At 44.3% G+C, this 18,352-nt stretch overlaps 1 protein-coding gene and 1 long non-coding RNA gene across 4 annotated transcripts in view; one reads left to right on the plus strand and one right to left on the minus strand.

Moving 5' to 3' along the window:
- bgn (biglycan) overlaps positions 1-18,352 on the plus strand; it is a 165,939-nt gene that overhangs the window by 133,154 nt on the left and 14,433 nt on the right. For both annotated transcript variants that reach the window (XM_062971252.1, XM_003216896.4), the window contains exons 4-6: positions 7,407-7,620; positions 8,023-8,133; positions 10,607-10,700. In XM_062971252.1, coding sequence (XP_062827322.1) covers positions 7,407-7,620; positions 8,023-8,133; positions 10,607-10,700 — 419 coding nt within the window. The remainder of the gene's footprint in view (positions 1-7,406; positions 7,621-8,022; positions 8,134-10,606; positions 10,701-18,352) is intronic.
- The window catches only part of LOC103277754 (uncharacterized), a 94,308-nt gene that overhangs the window by 60,865 nt on the left and 15,091 nt on the right, over positions 1-18,352 (minus strand). The window lies entirely within an intron of this gene.

Consider the following 18,352-nt stretch of genomic DNA (forward strand, 5'->3'; position numbering starts at 1 on the left):
TCCGCACGGAGAACGCTGGGTGGGCTCTGTATCGGTTGAAACAGGGAAAGGGGACTGTTTTGGATTACTTAAATAAGTTTAACCTGTATCGCCACCAGCTGGATTGGGGGGAAAATGCATTCATGCTTTTATTTACTGCCGGGTTAAGTGATATGCTCCAGGATGAATTAGCACGCTTGGAGCCGGCTGAAAGCTGGGACGCCTTAGTAGCTAAGGTGTTGCGTTTAGACGCAAGGTTCGAGGCTCGTAAACACTCAAAAGCAATGTGTGCGCCACCTATGCATGTAACCAGGGCACCTGTGGTGATGGGGGAAGAGCCCATGGAGCTTGGGGTCTTTAAAAAACTGTCTACAGAGGAAAAGAGCCGTAGGAGGCAGCTGGGCTTGTGTTTGTACTGTGGGAATGCTGGGCATTTTGCCAAAAATTGTAATGTGAAACCTTCCCAGCTTTCGGGAAAAGGCCAGCCCTAGTGCGACGTGAGTCCAACGCACTAGGGCTCCTCAAGCAGTCAACTGAGGGGAGGAAGCATGTTTTCGTACCCATTACATTGTCTGTTGGGGGAAGGGAACTTGTTTCTACTCTGGCACTGCTGGACTCAGGAGCTACGGTCTCCTATGTAGATATTGAGTTTGCTAAGAAGCATGGCATTCCTAGAGTGCGCAAGGCATGCGACGTGTGGGTGGAGGGAGCAGATGGGAGACTGCTGGAGACTGGGGTGGTTAACCAGGAAACCTCAGCAGTAACGTGGGAGGTGCAGGGAGTAACGGGAACGTTTGTGTGGGATATTACGAGCTTGCCTAGATATGATGTGATCCTGGGGATGGATTGGCTAGCTGTAGTAAACCCACAAGTGGATTGGGCAACACGTAAAGTGATCTTAAAGAGGCAGGATTGTTGCACTCTAAACGTTACTCATGCTGATATGGAGGGAGTGCCTGCTGAGTATGGGGAGTTCTCTGATGTATTTTGTAAAAGAGAAGCGGACAAATTACCACCGCACAGGCCATATGATTGCGCCATCAAGTTGGCAGAAGGTGCGAAACTGCCAGCAGGGAGGCTGTATGCCTTGACTGTACCGGAAAGGCAAGCTTTGCGGGAGTTTTTAGATGACAATTTAGCCAAGGGGTTTATTCGCCCATCTAGTTCTCCAACTGCGGCACCAGTATTCTTTGTAGCCAAAAAGACTGGGGAACTTAGGCTGGTCTGCGACTATCGGATCCTAAACAAATACACCATTCGGGATAGGTACCCGCTCCCTTTAATCTCGGAACTGTTATCAAGGGTGCAAGGGGCTAAGGTCTTTACCAAGCTTGACCTGCGGGGGGCCTATAACTTAATCCGTATACGGGAAGGGGATGAATGGAAGACGGCATTTAACACGTGTTTCGGATGCCACGAGTTCCGAGTCATGCCTTTTGGGCTTTGTAATGCTCCTGCGGTCTTCCAGAGGTTCATGAACGATGTGTTCAGGGACCTAATTGACCAATTTTTAGTGATTTATTTGGATGATATCTTGATTTTTTCTAAGGACGAGAAAGAACATCGTCAACATGTCAAGCAGGTTCTGCACCGACTGCGGGCTAATGGGCTTTTCGCCAAGGCTTCCAAATGCGTCTTTCATGTGCCTGAAGTGGAGTTCCTAGGTCATGTAGTGTCAGGTAGGGAACTTAAAATGGACCCACATAAGGTTGACGCCGTCAACTCATGGCAGGAGCTGAAAACTAAGAAGGATGTACAAAGGTTCTTAGGTTTTGCTAATTACTACCGGGAGTTTATTCCGAATTTTGCAAAGCTCACGGTACCTTTGACGCAGCTTCTGCGCAAGAAACAGCCATTTGTGTGGGGGCGGGAAGCTCACGAGGCGTTTCTACAACTTAAGTCTAGTTTTCAATCAGACAACATACTAACCCATCCTGATGTTGACAAACCGTTCGTGGTAGAAGCGGACGCTTCTAGCTACGCGTTGGGGGCTGTATTGTCTCAGAAAGATTCCTCAGGGACCTTGCGTCCCTGTGGATTTTACTCGCGGCAACTAACACCCTTCGAGCAGAACTATACCATATGGGAGAAGGAGTTGTTGGCGATTAAGGTGGCGTTTGAGGTGTGGCGGCACTGGCTTGAAGGGGCACGGCACCAGATCGTGGTCAGATCTGATCACAAGAATTTAGAGCACTTGCAAACAGCAAAGAAGTTAAACCAGCGTCAAATCCGATGGGCTTTGTTTTTCTCCAGGTTTAACTTCAAGGTGCAGTTCGTAGAGGGGAAGGCAAACTTGCGGGCCGATGCTTTATCCCGCAAGCCGGAGTTTAAGACCAATGAGCAGGTTGTATGTCAGACCATCTTGCCTACTGCCTCTCTGTGTGTTGTAGATAATGAGCTCGGGTTACATGACCAGATCCTTGAGGCTCAGAGGGATGATGTGTGGACACAGGAGCAACTGATGCTGCTCTCAGCAGGTAATCGTACCATACTGCCGCATCTACAAGATCAAGACGGAGTATTGGTACGCAGGGGGCAGGTCTACGTACCAGTGGGGGCCCTCAGGTTGGAGGTGATTAGAGCCCACCATGACGAACCCATGGCTGGGCACTTTGGCAGATTCAAGACCGTGCAGCTCATTACCAGGAGCTATTGGTGGCCAAAGATGCGGCAAGACATTCTGCGCTTTTGTGACAGCTGCGCCGTTTGCCAGCAGAGTAAGACGCCTGTTGGGCGCCCTAGAGGGTTGTTGTCGTCTTTACCTGTTCCGGACAGGCCATGGCAAATCATTTCCATGGATTTCATTTCAGATTTGCCTAAGTCTGGGGGTTATACTTGTATTTGGGTGGTGGTGGATTTATTTAGTAAACTGGCTCATTTTATTCCTTGTTCAACCATTCCGGCGGCCCCTACGTTGGCCTTACTATTTACTAAGCACATCTATCGTTTGCACGGAGCACCCGAGGTGATTATTTCAGATAGGGCTCCGCAATTTGTGTCACGCTTTTGGAAACATTTCCATGAGTGCTTGGGGACTAAGTTAAACGTTTCTTCAGCCTTTCATCCGCAAACGGATGGACAGTCGGAACGGGTTAATGGGCTCTTAGAGCAATATCTGCGTTGTTTTTGTTTAGATCAACCCACGGCTTGGGTGAAGTGGCTACCGGTGGCGGAATTTGCTTACAACAATGCGGTGCACACATCTAGTCAGCATACGCCGTTTGAGCTAACTTATGGTTTTCACCCACGGGGAGGTGTGGCGCCGTCGACCAATGTGGTCTCTTCGGACCCTGTGTACCGCTCTACGGAAATGGCTGCATTGCATGATGTTGCCCGTCGCTTACTGCTGGAAGCTAAGGCAACGCAGAAGACTCAGGCTGACCGCCACAGGCAGGCAGGGGAGGAGTTGGAAGAAGGGGATTTGGTGTGGTTATCTTCCAAACATATTAAACAGGCTGGGGGAAAGTTTGCGCCTCGGTATTTGGGTCCCTTTCCTATCGTTAAAAAGATTTCTTCCGTTGCGTTTCGTTTGCGTTTACCGTCTAGTTTAAAGGTCCATCCAGTCTTTCATCGTTCGCTGTTGAAACTTGATACCTCTAGTCGTCGTGATGCTATAGCGGAGGGTATCACTGCCACTTCTCCGCCATCGGGGGAGGAGGCCTTTGTGAGAGGGGATAGTGTTATGATTGAGCCTCATGGCTCTGTTACTGACAGACGTGGGCGTAAGACTCCTCGAGAGTCAGATACTCTCGAGGAGCGAGAGAGAAAAAGACTGCGAGACATATTTGCAGCACCATCTGACGAAGAATCTTTCGAAGGGTTTACGGAGAGAATGGAGGAGGGGCTGGTTAGCTCAGAGGAGGATGAGATGGATTGGACTCGGGTAAGGGAGGAATTGGGTGCCACTGGCCATGATGGGACAGAAGATGAATGGGGACCTTCAGGATTAGACCCATGGCTTAGCTGGAGGGATGGGACGGGATCCACAGCTGGAGATGCTGTTGGGCGTAGTCAGAGGTGTTCCAGCTCTGACGAGGAAAGTGATGAGGAAACGCCCGGGTTAAGGAGGACAGCTGACAGTGATGAAGATTTGTAACTGGCATAAAATGGGGCTTGGGAGCAATTGCAAATTGCGTCGGGCAAGGTAATCTGGGCAAACGCTTGAGATCCGTGTGTGTGTGGGACGCTTCCCTGAAGACTTGTGTGCTTTCCTGTGCTGTGACGTAAGTTGATTGAAATCCAGGGTCAGACGGCGGGAGGGATTGTGTGGGCATTTGTTTGTGCAAACCTGTGCTTACTCTTATTAGCTTGACCTTCCGTCGTCTTTCTGACGGACGCCATCTCCTGCTTTGAGAACCCGGACTGAACTGACCACGGCTTGTCTTCCCCCCTTCTTGGACTTGGAAAAACTACAAACGTCTGCTTCTGGCTTTGATTTACGGAACGGAACTGGTCTACTCTACTTCTACAATCCTTGGCTGAATTGCTCGTGTTGGAGATCCTGTCTACTGTGTGTGTGTGGGAGCGACGCAAGTTACTCTAAGCACAGTGCTGGCAGCAGAGAGGAATCTGCTGCCAATTAGTTGCATTCTTTGTATCTTTTGTTCCTTGGCTTTCGTTCTGTTAATACCTAGGCTGAAGCAAGCAGTTTGCTTTTACCCGGATTAAACTCCGGTTTAATCCGGTTTATCTTTTGAACATTTACTTTTGTCCCTTTTTGCTCCTAAAGGCAAAAACTGCCTGGCCCTTGTGTTTTTACGGGCATTTTTGAGTTCTGTAATCTAATAAACTCTGTTACTTTGAATCTTGTGGCGTTCTGTCCTTGACAATTGAACTTACATTCTGTAGTTTCCTATTCACCAAACTCCCGCGTAAAAAGCCAGGTCTTAAGTTTTTTTCCTAAAAATCAGGAGGGATTGATCCTGCCTGACGTCACTGGGGAGTTCCATAGCTGAGAGGCCACCACTGAGAAGGCCCTGTCTCTCATCGACTTCGCGCTTGTGAAGAGATTGGGTCAGAGAGCAGGGCCTCCCCAGCCGATCTTAAAGCTCTTGTAGGCTCATAGAGGGAAATGCGTTTGTGTAGGTAAGTTGGACCAGAATCGGTTAGGGCTTTATAGGTTAGGGCAAGACCAGCACTTTGAATTGAGCTCGGTAGCAGATTGACAGCCAGTGGGGCTGACACAACAAGGGGGTTGTGTGCTCCCTGTACACTGCCCCAATTAGAAATCTGGCTGCCGCCCATTGGATTAATTGAAACTTCCAGTCCGTCTTCAAAGGCAAACCCACGTAGAGCGCGTTGTAGTAGTCTATACAAGATGTAACAAGATTATGGACCACTGTGACCAAGTCTGACTTCCCAAGGTACAGGTGCAACTAGTGCACAAGTTTAATTGTGCAAAAACTCCCCTGGCCGCCACCGAAACCTGGGGTTCCAGGCTCAGCAATGAGTCTAGGAGAACTCCAAGCTGCAAGCCTGTGTCTTCAGGGGGAGTATAATCCCGTCCAACACAGGCTGTAACCTTATACCCTGTTCGGCCTTACAACTGACAAGAAGGACCTCCATCTTGTCTGGATTCAATTTCAATTTGTTCTTTCTTATCCAGACCATTACAGCGACCAAGCACTGGTTCAGGACCTGAACAGCCTCCGTAGTAGGTGGAAAGGAGTGATAGAGCTGGATGTCATCTGCATACAGATGGCATCAAACTCTAAAACTCTGAATGGTCTCTCCCAGAGGCTTCATGTAGATATTAAGCAACATGTGAGACAGTACTGAACCCTGCAGGACCCTACAGGACAATGGCTGTGGGGCCAAGCAGGTGTCCCCCAACAATACCTCCTGAGAACGACCCTCCAGAGAGGACTGGGGCCACTGCAGAACAGTGCCTCCAAGCCCCATTCCTGCGAGGTGTCTCAGAAGGATATTGTGGTCTATGGTATTGAAGGTCACTGAGAGGTCCAGCAGAACCAACAGGGACACACTTCCCCTGTCCATTTCTCAGCGTAGATCATCCACTAAGGCTTTTTCAGTTCCATGTCCCGGCCTAAAGCCAGACTGCAACGGATATAGAAAATAAGTTTCTTCCAAGAACACCTGGAGTTGCGAGGTCACCACACATTCTAAGACTTTGCCCAAATAGGGGAGACTGGAAACTGGCCAAAAGTTGACTAATTGAGTGGGATCCCAGTGATGGTTTTTCCAACAGCAGTTTGATGACGGCCTCTATTAGGCCCACTGGAATCTTGCCTTCTTGTAAGGAGGCATTAACCACCAATCTACTTGTCCGAACGTATCTCCTCCTATGAGCCAGCAAGATCCCTGAGATCATCTGGAGAGGCCCTGCTCTCAGTCCCACCTGCCTCGGAGGCATGGCTGGTGGGAACGAGGGACAGGGCCTTCTCGGTGGTAGCTCCCCGGCTGTGGAACACCCTCCCAAGAGAGATGCGTCATATTCCAACCCTGTTGGGCTTCAGAAAAGCCCTAAAAACATGGCTGTGTGCCCAGGCTTTTAATCAATAAATGGTGAAGATGACATGGACTGAACTATGGACAAAGCATGAGGAAGAACAGATCTGATTTTATGTTTGAAATGTATATTTTTAATTCATAATGTATTTTAATAGTGCTGTTTTATGTGCTGTTTTATAATGGTTTGTATGGGCATCTAATTGTTGCCACTGTTGTAAGCCGCCCTGAGTCCCTTCGGGTGAGAAGGGCCGTATATAAATGTGAGAAATAATAAATATCTTTACCCACTCCGCCAAACCCTCTCTGGCTGCCTTTATCAGCCAGGATGGGCAGAGGTCCAGGATGCATGTGGTGGCCCTCACCTCTCCAAGGATCTCGTCAATGTCCTCGGGCTGCACAAATTGAAATGAATCCATTAAAACCGGACAATCAGGTGCTCATGCTACATCTTCGGAGTCTGCCGTTAACATGGTATCCAGGTCAGAATGGATCAGAGTGACTTTGTCCACAAAGAACTGAGCAAATTGTGCCTCCTCTCTTACCAAGAGGCTTTGGGGGATGTGATGGTAAAATAGGGATTGGTGGCCCTAGGAGCATTGGAATTCTACATTGAGGCCAGTCATGAACCAAAGGGTGGGTTTTGGCACCCTCTACTCTATCATATTTCTGTTTGCAGTGAGATAAAGTTTCTACTTTCATTCCTAGTCTAGCTGTAGACTCACCTCCCTTGGCTGATAGATTCCAGGTAGGGTTGCCAGGTGAATTAAAGAATTGTGTAGAAAAGAAACTAAGCAGGTTTTTTTTTCATGCAAGCTGCCCCTGGAGCTTCTTATGCACAACCATTGAAGGTACAGGAGCCCTGTGTTTTATTTCACCAAGCAACTCTAATTCCAACCCTTCCATGTATATGCATTATGTGACTTTGCTCCATGTGGATTTTACATTTGTGGCTGCAGGCGCTGGTGCTGGTGAACAACAAGATCTCCAAGATCCACCCAAAGGCTTTCAGCCCCTTGCATAAACTGCAGAAACTCTACATCTCCAAGAACAACCTGGTGGAGATCCCCCCAAACCTGCCCCCATCCTTGGTTGAACTCCGTATCCATGATAACAAAATCAAGAAGGTCTCCAAGGATGTGTTCAATGGGCTGAATAACATGAATTGCATTGGTAAGTTACATGCACTCTCCTAGACTCATGCCTGCTCCAATACTCTGCCGGCAAACTCTCTGTATGAATTTTCCTTAGAAACATAGATAATTAGCCTGAGAAGAACTCCCAGAGAAAACAGAAGCCTTCATGCTGTTTTCACATAGCAAAGGCATTGCCTAATAGTGCCTTCTGCCAGGCCAGTCTGTCTGTTCTAGTTTAGTGACCAGATGGACAGTTTACAAATAACAATATTACCTGTAAGATATTTGATTTTGGAATAATGAGGGCATAGTGCTGGCCTTTTAAAAAGGCTTCTAAAATTGAGACTATGTAATATAATGGGAAAGGCAATAAAAGTCTAAAGTTACTTCTTATTTGTCTAAAAGGCATTTAGCACAATAATAGCTTTCTTCTTTACAGAGATGGGTGGGAATCCTCTAGAAAACAGTGGATTTGAACCTGGTGCCTTTGATGGCTTAAAGCTGAACTACCTGAGAATCTCAGAAGCAAAGCTCACTGGTGTACCCAAAGGTAATGTATATTATTTTTCCAGTGATATCTCCCCATAGCAATTCCTGGCCAAAGCTTCCTTAAGCTATTGATGTGTTTCTTCCAGTAGCTGTTGGGCATAGAAACTTCTCCCAAACATCCATAATTTTATTGTTTGATTCAGGATCACCACTAGGCTTTGTTAAGAAGCCCATGTTCTACTACAACATTGAGTATAAAGCTCTGCAGACTTACAAAGAACTTGTACTCAATTTGTAGTAGAACCTGGGTTCAAAGGGTAGAAGAACTGAGATTTTTTAATTGACAGGGACAGTGATGTCATCTGCCAGCCCTTCTTCACCACAAGTCTAGATGCAATTTTCATAGTAAGAGGCATGTCCTGAAAGAATTTCCTCAAGAAGAGTACTGCTTTTGGATGACTTGTTTTAGGATGTTCTTGATACATCTAAATTATATCTTCATTTTGCATTTTCTACCCCTAGTCTGCTTTTTTGACCACTGCTGTTGCTTTTTTGGCACACTGGAATTTTTCCTCTCTCAGTTGATCTGGTGCCATCTAGCGTTCAGTCTTCTTATAAGCCAGTGTTTCTCAACCTGGGGTCTCCAGATGTTTTTGGCCTACAACTCCCAGAAATCTCAGCAAATTTACCAGCTGTTAGGATTAATGGGAATTGAAGGCCAAAAACATCTGGGGACCGCAGGTTGAGAAACACTGTTACAAGCTTTAAAAAAAACAACTTAGTTACATTTATCAACCAATTCCATTCTCTGACGGTATGGTGAGGGCTTCTTTTATATTGTTTTGAACAATATCAATTGTAATTAAGTTATTTTTGGTTGGGTTAGTCTGAAATGTCAAATGAGGCACATTAGTATTGTAAAGCACCTTTTCTTGGTACAGATGATTGCTAGACATAGGGCCCTTCCACATAGCCATATAATTCAAAATATCAAGGCAGAAAATCCATAATATCTGCTTTGAACTGGATTATCTGAGTCCACATTGCCATATAATCCAGTTCAATGTGGATTTCCAGCTGTGTGGAAGGGGCCATAGTTTGTTGATATGACTCATTACAGCTGCCTGGATTATTGCAGTTTTGTACGAAACTGTGAGAACTATCCTGATGAACTCTTGCCTTTCAAAATACAAGAGCATTTTGAAAGATAGCTTATCTTACACCAGAAGGGAGAAATTCTGGCTCCTTCTATATTTCCATATAATCCAGATTATCAAGGCAGATAGTCAACATTACCTGCTTTGAACTGGATTATATGAGTCTATAGTAAAGGTAAAGGTTTTCCCCTGATTAAGTCTAGTCTTGTCCGACTCTGGGAGTTGGTGCTCATCGCCATTTATAAGCCAAAAAGCTGGCATTGTCCGTAGACACCTCCAAGGTCATGTGGCTGGCATGACTTCATGGAGCACCATTACCTTCCTATTGGAGTGATACCTATTGATCTACTCACATGTGCATGTTTTCAAACTGCTAGGTTGACAGAAGCTGAGGCTAACAGTGGGTGCTCACCCCCCTCGCCACATTCGAACCACCGTCCTTTCAGCCAGAAAGTTCAGCAGCTCAGCAGTTTAACCCGTTGTGTCACCGGGGGCTCACTATATGAGTCTATAATGGCATATAATCCAGTTCAAAGAAGTTAATCTGGATTTTATATGGCAGTGTAGAAGGGGCCTGAGATAGATAGATAGATAGATAGATAGATAGATAGATAGATATTTAAAAACTGCTGAAAACATGGGACAGCAAAAGATTGAAATAGCTAGAAATAGCTAGAAGATATGCTTCTGCACCTTTAATGGTTGTATGGAAGAGGTGACTTGCATGACAAGCACTGCCCACTGAAATTCTCTCTTCTACAGAATCATTATAGGTATAAGAGTCCAGCTCCTTATTTCACTTGGTAACCCTAATCCTATGCACTGGGGTAGGCTGAGCAGATGGCACGGGACTCTTCACTGTAGTCTATTGGTGCAGCAGGCCCTTCACCAATTCCATGGTGCAACACAGAACAAGTCCTGGGGCAGATATTAGTGCCATATTAAACACACCAGCTTCCTTTCCCACCATTTAAGTTCTCCTGATGCTGCCATGCTCTGAAGTCCATTTTATGGTAGCAGGAGGCTGCTCGCTTCCATGAGAGTCAGGACTTTTCTAATAAAGGCTTTGAACTGGATTATATGGCAGTGCAGACTCATATAATCCAGTTCAAAGCAGATAATGTAGATTATCTGCTTTGATAATCTGAATTATATGGCAGTGTAGAAGAGGTTTCAAATTTCCATTCCAGTGGACTGAAACAACTCCTGCTTTGCTTTCTGAAAGTGAGCTGTGATAGAATGAAACATTATCATGCTGATACTGCTGTACTGTTTGTCCATTTGTTTCTCTATTTTTAAATTGATGCTTTTATCATCCTTTTTTGCTTTAGAACACTATGGAGTACAGAAATAATTTTGTGTCTCTTCCCCAACCAGATCTACCTGAAACCTTAAATGAACTTCATCTGGATCACAACAAGATCCAGGCCATTGAATTGGAAGACCTGATCAGCTACTCCAAAGTTTACAGGTAGTGAGAATTACAAAAACACTCTGCAGATTGCGTATTTTCCCAAAACTATATGAACAGATCAAAACCTGAGGTTCAATGCAAAGAAATTATTCACTCCCTAGTGATATACCAGGATATAAATAGGCAGCTGTTCCTTTCTTAAGGGAAGAAATAAGCCACCAAGGAAGGTAGCAAATGGTGGTGGTGTGAGATAGTGCAGTGGAACCTGGAGTGGATAGGGATAAAGCCTGGTGATGGGTCAGGGTCCAAGATGCACTTATTGGAGAGTGAAAAAATGAATTCTGCTTTCTCCCTGCCTCCATGAAATTTTATTTCAGTCACACAGTTTCTAGCACTCCAGTAACTTGGCTTCAGTTGAGCATTTGAAATACAGTTGGTACTTTATATTTTAAATTCTGTATCCATGAACTCAACCATCTACAGCTTGAAAATATTCCAGTAACCTTGATTTTGTCATTTTATATAAGGGAAAGCATTTTACTATAGCATTGTATATAATAGGACATGAGCATCCATAGAGTTTAGTATCCATGAGGGTTGGTGGATCCTGGAACCAAGCCTCAGTAGATACCAAGGATTCACAGTACAGTTGAGACACTTGAACAGGGTGAATGTGGAAACACCAATTGAAATAGTTCTAGACATGAACAGTTTTCATTGTCTCATTCTCTGCATTTGTAGAATTGTGAGTATTGAAGAAATATTTCATTGGGGAGAAGGATCCTTATTTGAGAGTAAGATAATCCTTTCCTTAGGCGATCCCTCGTAGTTCAAGGATGATGGTCGTCCATTTCTTGGAAGACACCTGTGCGTGATTTTTTTTTAATGTGTGGAGGTCGGTGCACGACCGGTCAACACACAGTCTTCACAGATTGAGGTCCCAGCAGTGGTGTGATTAACACAACGAGAGTGGCTTCTCAGTCTGTTGCAGCCTTCTTCCGCCTACACAGCCATTGTAACATATACCATGTGGGTGGGTGGGAGGGTCCTCCTAAATATCTCCTCTTCCTTCACATTTACCCTCATGCCTCCCTGGAGGATTGTTCTGTCCCCACCATTGCCTTGGTTATGATGCCCCCCCCCCCCCCCCCCCCGAAGCAGAAGGAGGCTCTTCCTAAATGCCTCCGTGTCAGTTAGTCATCTTCTGGCCCTCTTCCACCTCCGCCGTTACCTCGGAGGTGATTCCTGTTGCGGCCCATCTCTGAGGCGGAGGGAAAGGCCCTTCTTCCCCTCCGCTGCCTTCTTCCCTTCCCTTTCCCACACACCCTTCTTCTCCTTCCTTAAACAGTTGTTTGTAGTACAGCAGCTGTTGCTTGTTTGTCCAGCAGATGGCACTGTTTGTGAAACAAAGCATGGTTTTACCTGTCTCCGTTATGACAGGTGTGTAATAGTAGGTATGTTAATACTTTAACACACTCTCCAGTTTGGATGCTATGTTGTGTCTAAATTTCAAAGCAGTCAGTGAAGTAGTTTGGGAGATAGGAGGTCCCTCACAAATGGACACTACATTTTTATTTATATACAGTAGAGTCTCGCTTATCCAACATAAACAGGCCGGCAGAATGTTGGATAAGCAAATATGTTGGATAATAAGGAGAGATTAAGAAAAAGCCTATTAAACATCAAAATAGGATATGATTTTACAAATTAAGCACCAAAACATCATGTTACACAACAAATTTGACAGAAAAAGCAGTTCATTACACATTAATGCTATGTAGTAATTACTGTAGTTACGAATTTAGCACCAAAATATCACGATGTATTGAAAACATTGACTACAAAAATGCGTTGGATAATCCAGAACGTTGGATAAGCGAGTGTTGGATAAGTGAGACTCCACTGTAGATAGTACAGGAACATTTTAAAGTGTAACTCCAGCCACAGATCTATCTATCTATCTATCTATCTATCTATCTATCTATCTATCTATCTATCTATCTACCTTTGGCTGGAGTTACACTTAAAATGTTCCTGTTCCAAATTACATACGAATTCAACTTAGGAACAAATCTACAGAACCTATCTTGTTCGTAACCTGGGGACTGCCTGTGATAAATAATATCTGCTTGTCACACTATCCTAACTGTTTTGGAGGAATTTGAAAGATTTGTAGCTTTTGTATATATTTCATTCAAAAAACTAGCTGTTGAAAAAAGTATCCTAACAGTTGCTAATAAGGGTTGTTGTATGTCTTTCGGGCTGTGTGGCCATGTTCCAGAAGCATTCTCTCCTGACGTTTTGCCCACATCTATGGCAGGCATCCTCAGAGGTTGTGAGGTATGGAGAAAACTAAGCAAAGAGGTTAATATATATCTGTGGAAAGTCTAGGGTGAGAGAGGTCAGTGTGAATGTTGTGTAGTTAATCACTTTAATTAGCATTGAAAAGCTTATCTGCTGTCTTCTTCCTGCCTCTGGGGCATCCTTTGTTTAGAGTCTTTAACTGCCCTAGGTTGATTCATGTCTGGAAATCCTCTGTTTTCAGAGTATTGCTTTTTATTTACTGTTCTGATTTTTGAGTTTTTTAATACTGGTAGCCAGATTTTGTTCATTTTCATGGTTTCTTCCTTTCTGTTGAAGTTGTCCACATGCTTGTGGATTTCAATGGCTTCTCTGTGTAGTTTGACATGATAGTTGTTAGAATGGTCCAGCATTTTTGTGTTGTCAATGCTAGTCATCTCTATGAGCATTTTTATTTCTTCTTATTTTCACTAGGGGTCACTATGTGCACATATACTATACCTAACAGTTTTCTTTGCCAAAAGCTGAAGGGCATCCCTGAAAAACAAAACAAAACAAAAAATAGAAAAGAGAAGAGAAACTTGGATAGGCTTCTAAAATGGTTTTCTGTTTTAGTAGTCTTTGAATAATCCTATGCTATTGATCTTGGGTTGATACAGGGAATGCTGTGGATGTAGCGTACCTGGATTTCAGTAAGGCCTTTGACAAAGTCCCCCACGACCTTCTGGCAAACAACCTAGTTAAATGTGGGCTAGACAAAACTACGGTTAGGTGGATCTGTAATTGGCTAAGCGAACGAACCCAAAAGGTGCTCACCAATGCGTCGTCTTCATCATGGAAAGAAGTGACGAGTGGAGTGCCGCAGGGCTCCGTCCTGGGCCCGGTTCTGTTCAACATCTTTATTAACGACTTAGATGAAGGGTTGGAAGGCACGATCATCAAGTTTGCAGACGACACAAAACTGGGAGGGATAGCTAACACTCCAGAAGACAGGAGCAGAATTCAAAACGATCTTGACAGACTAGAGAGATGGGCCGAAACCAACAAAATGAAGTTCAACAGGGACAAATGCAAGATACTTCACTTCGGCAGAAAAAATGGAAATCAAAGATACAGAATGGGGGACGCCTGGCTTGACAGCAGAGTGTGCGAAAAAGACCTTGGAGTCCTCGTGGACAACAAGTTAAACATGAGCCTACAATGTGATGCGGCAGCTAAAAAAGCCAATGGGATTCTGGCCTGCATCAATAGGGGAATAGCGTCTAGATCCAGGGAAGTCATGCTCCCCCTCTATTCTGCCTTGGTCAGACCACACCTGAAATACTGTGTCCAATTTTGGGCACCGCAGATGAAGGGAGATGTTGACAAGCTGGAAAGCGTCCAGAGGAGGGCAACTAAAATGATTAAGGGTCTGGAGAACAAGCCCTATGAGGAGAGGCTTAAAGAGCTGGGCATGTTTAGCCTGCAGAAGAGAAGGCTGAGAGGAGACATGATAGCCATGTACAAATACGTGAGGGGAAGTCATAGGGAGGAGGGAGCAAGCTTATTTTCTGCTGTCCTGCAGACTAGGACACGGAACAATGGCTTCAAACTACAGGAAAGGAGATTCCATCTGAACATCAGGAAGAACTTCCTCACTGTGAGGGCTGTTCGGCAGTGGAACTCTCTGCCCCGGACTGTGGTGGAGGCTCCTTCTTTGGAAGCTTTTAAGCAGAGGCTGGATGGCCATCTGTCGGGGGTGCTTTGAATGCGATTTCCTGCTTCTTAGCGGGGGGTTGGACTAGATGGCCCATGAGGTCTCTTCCAACTCTACTATTCTATGATTCTATGATTCTATGATCTGCAGATATTTTACAGAACTACTCTTGGTATTTTGTTGTTTTTCACATCCTCCAGCATTTCATAGATGAAAATTAGGACCCATGTGGCCAAACAACATCAAAATATGGTCAGGATGGCAAAAAATATTGAGTCTAACACATACTCTCACACACAGCCTATCCAATCAATTCACAGAAGAGAAAATAGACATAGATATAACATATTTGGGGAGGGGGAAAACCTTATGTACATTTAGAAAGCATGCTACAAAGTGGCGTCCATCTTATACACTCCAAATTTCATCCCTGTCACTCCAAGTCAGAGTAACTAAATTGAGACTATTGTACATTGGACAAATCAAGAGACAAATGACTTATTAGAAAAGATGAAAATGTTTAGTAATACACAAGGCAGTAGGAAAAGTGGAAGACCTAGTCCCCTTCCACACAGCTGTATAAAATCCATATTAGACCGGATTATATGGCAGTGTGGACTCCGATAACCCAGTTCAAAGCAGATATTGTGGATTATCTGCCTTGATATTCTGGATTATATGGTTTTTTGGGTCTCAAAACAGAGATAGATTGACTCAGTCCAGAGAATCACAGCCCAGAGTTTGCAAGATCTGAGCGGGGCTGTTGATAACACAGTATCTTGGAGATATCTCAATTGTAGTGTAACCATAAATCAAATATAATTTTAACAGGATTATTCATTTATTTCCTTTATTTCTCCTAGAATGAGACCCAAGATAGTAATAAACAAAAAAAAAACCCAACATATGCTAGTCTTTGATCATAATAAAAGCCATTTTGCCTCATTCCTGAACCCAACATAGAGATTTCCCTGAATAAGAGGATAGGGTTTTTTTTTCATGTCAGGAGCAACCGGAGTTGCTTCTGGAGTGAGAGAATTGGCCGTCTGCAAGGATGTTACCCAGGGGACACCCGGATGTTTTTTGATGTTTTACCATCCTTGTGGGAGTCTTCTTTCATGTCCCCGCATGGAGCTGGAGCTTATAGAGGGAGCTCATCCACACTCTCCCCGGGTGGGATTTGAACCTGGCAGCTTTCAGGTCAGCAACCCAACCTTCAAGTCATAAGGTTTTTATCTCATAGGCCACCAGAGGATAGGGGTGAAACGCGGACATTCCTTATCGGGCAGATATACAAGAAAGCAAAGATAGTGCTAAAACATGCATCCAGCAGACCTATCCAGATTATTTTAAATTATGTTTTTTTTTAACATATTGATTGATTTTTTTTAAAAAAAATCATTGGTTTTCTATGTTGTTTTAACTTGTGTATTTAATAATTTGTTGTGCTGCAACTTGATCTATAGGGAGAGGTAGATAAGGAGTATGAATAATGATGACCATCATCAAACAGATTTGAATGTGTAGCATATAAACATGACCCCATGTCCATATCCATAGATTTTGCACCACAGATTTTACTATCCACGGCTTAAAAATATTCACTTCCCCTTGAAGGTTTCCTAAAGCAAATCTTGATTTTTATTTTGCCATTTCATGTAAAGAGCACCAGTTTACTATGCAATTAGGTATCATGGGACTTGAATGTCCAAGGACTTTGGTATCCCGATACCAAAGTCCTTGGACATTCAAGTCCCATGAATTGACATTCAAGTCCCAAGTCCCCGGGGGGGGGGGGGATACCAAGGATTTGCTGCAGGCATGTCCAGAGTCTGGCCCAGGGGCCAGTTGCAGCCCCTGTTCAAATTTCCATTGGCCCTCTTTTTCTAGGCCTTCCTCCCTTCCTTCTTTCCTTCCTTCCTATGGTTCAAGGCCCCGAAAAAGGTAGGCCACTCTAAAGGAGAGAAAGAGAGATGGTAGCCTCTTGCGTTCCTTCACCCTGATTAAGCTTCATCTTGTCCTCGGGTGGCTCCAGCCTTGGGCATCCTGTCCAAATGGCCCCTTGTCTCTCTCTCTCCCCCTTCCTCCATAACATTTTTTATTTTAGTTCTTTGCAAAGGAAGGTTCAGACAGTGTTGTTTTAGACAGTTTCAGACAGTAGCATCCTCTGATGAAAAACCACCAGAGAAGGAGACTCCACCAGACTTTGAGGCAGTATATGACAGTGGTTTGAAATGACTTGAAGGCACACAACAACAACAATCCTAATTAACTTCACTTTCCCATCAGCCAAAAGCAGGCCCACACTTCCCATTAAAAGACTGGTACACTTACATTGGTTAAAATTGTTCTCCATTTTAAATATTGTAATGCTTTTTCATAGTAATTTTGCACTACAAATAAGACATACGCAGTATGCATTGGAATGTGTTCATGTTTTTTTTCAAACTACCATGTTTTCCCAAAAATAAGACAGTGTCTTATATTAATTTTTGCTCCCAAAGATGTGCTAGGTCTTATTTTCAGGGGATGTCTTATTTTTCCATAAAGAAGAATTCACATGTATTGTTGAACAAAAAAATGAACATTTATTATATACTGTACAGTAGTTGTCATCACAAACCAGCATAACCAGACAAACTGTGAATCCTATCAAGAATTTCTTTTTACTACCATTATTTCCATGTACAACTGGTATGTACATTTGCCAATCCTGCATGCTCTGGTGGTCTGTTCGTTGGGCATGCTTCCAAACAAAAACTTTGCTAGGTCTTACTTTCGGGGGAGGTCTTATATTTAGCAATTCAGCAAAACTTCTACTAGGTCTTATTTTTCGGGGCTGTCTTATTTTTGGGGAAACAGGGTATGTCCAGCTCCCCAACATAGGCTGAGGGACCATGAACTGGCCATCAGCTTTAAAAGTCTGGACATCCCTGATCTATTGTATACATTTCATTTATCAATTCCTGGGAGCCTCTGGTGGCCTAGGGGATAAAAGCCTTGTGACTTGAAGGTTGGGTTGCTGACCTGAAGGCTGCCAGGTTCGAATCTCACCCGGGGAGAGCGCGGATGAGCTCCCTCTATCAGCTCCAGCTCCATGCGGGGACATGAGTGAAGCCTCCCACAAGGATGGTAAAACATCAAAAACATCCGGGCATCCCCTGGGCAACATCCTTGCAGACGGCCAATTCTCTCACTCCAGAAGCAACTCCGGTTGCTCCTGACATGAAAAAAAAAAATCAATTCCTGAACAATCATATCATTTTGGTTTCAGCCACCAGAGGGAGAAAGAGCCATACTTATCAGCCTTCAGCAACTTTTCTATTTTCAGTCATTTTCATTCCTTCCTTCCTTGAAGCATTTTGATTTGGAAACTGTCCCAGAGAAAATCTGCTCTCCAAATCAATAGCCTGTTTCTGTAGTCACCCACATTGTTTTAAAAAGGAACAAGAAACAGTTTTTTTTGCTGAAAAGTGGGAGTTGTCCAGCTTCGACTCCCACCTGCTGGCTGCTGTGAGAGTCCCTGGGCCAAAACAGATTCAGGCAGCAGATCCATGAATAGAATCTCTTGAAATTAAATCTTGTTATTAGAATCTAGGGGTTCTGACTGCAACTGCAGTATTGGGAAAAAAGGGATTTTACCTTTTCTCCCGCCCCCAGCATTTCACAGATTATAACCAGGGCACATGAGGCCAAGCAATATCACAGTGCA

This window comes from Anolis carolinensis, chromosome 2 (genome assembly GCF_035594765.1).
Source record: "Anolis carolinensis isolate JA03-04 chromosome 2, rAnoCar3.1.pri, whole genome shotgun sequence".
Lineage (NCBI taxonomy): Eukaryota > Metazoa > Chordata > Lepidosauria > Squamata > Dactyloidae > Anolis > Anolis carolinensis.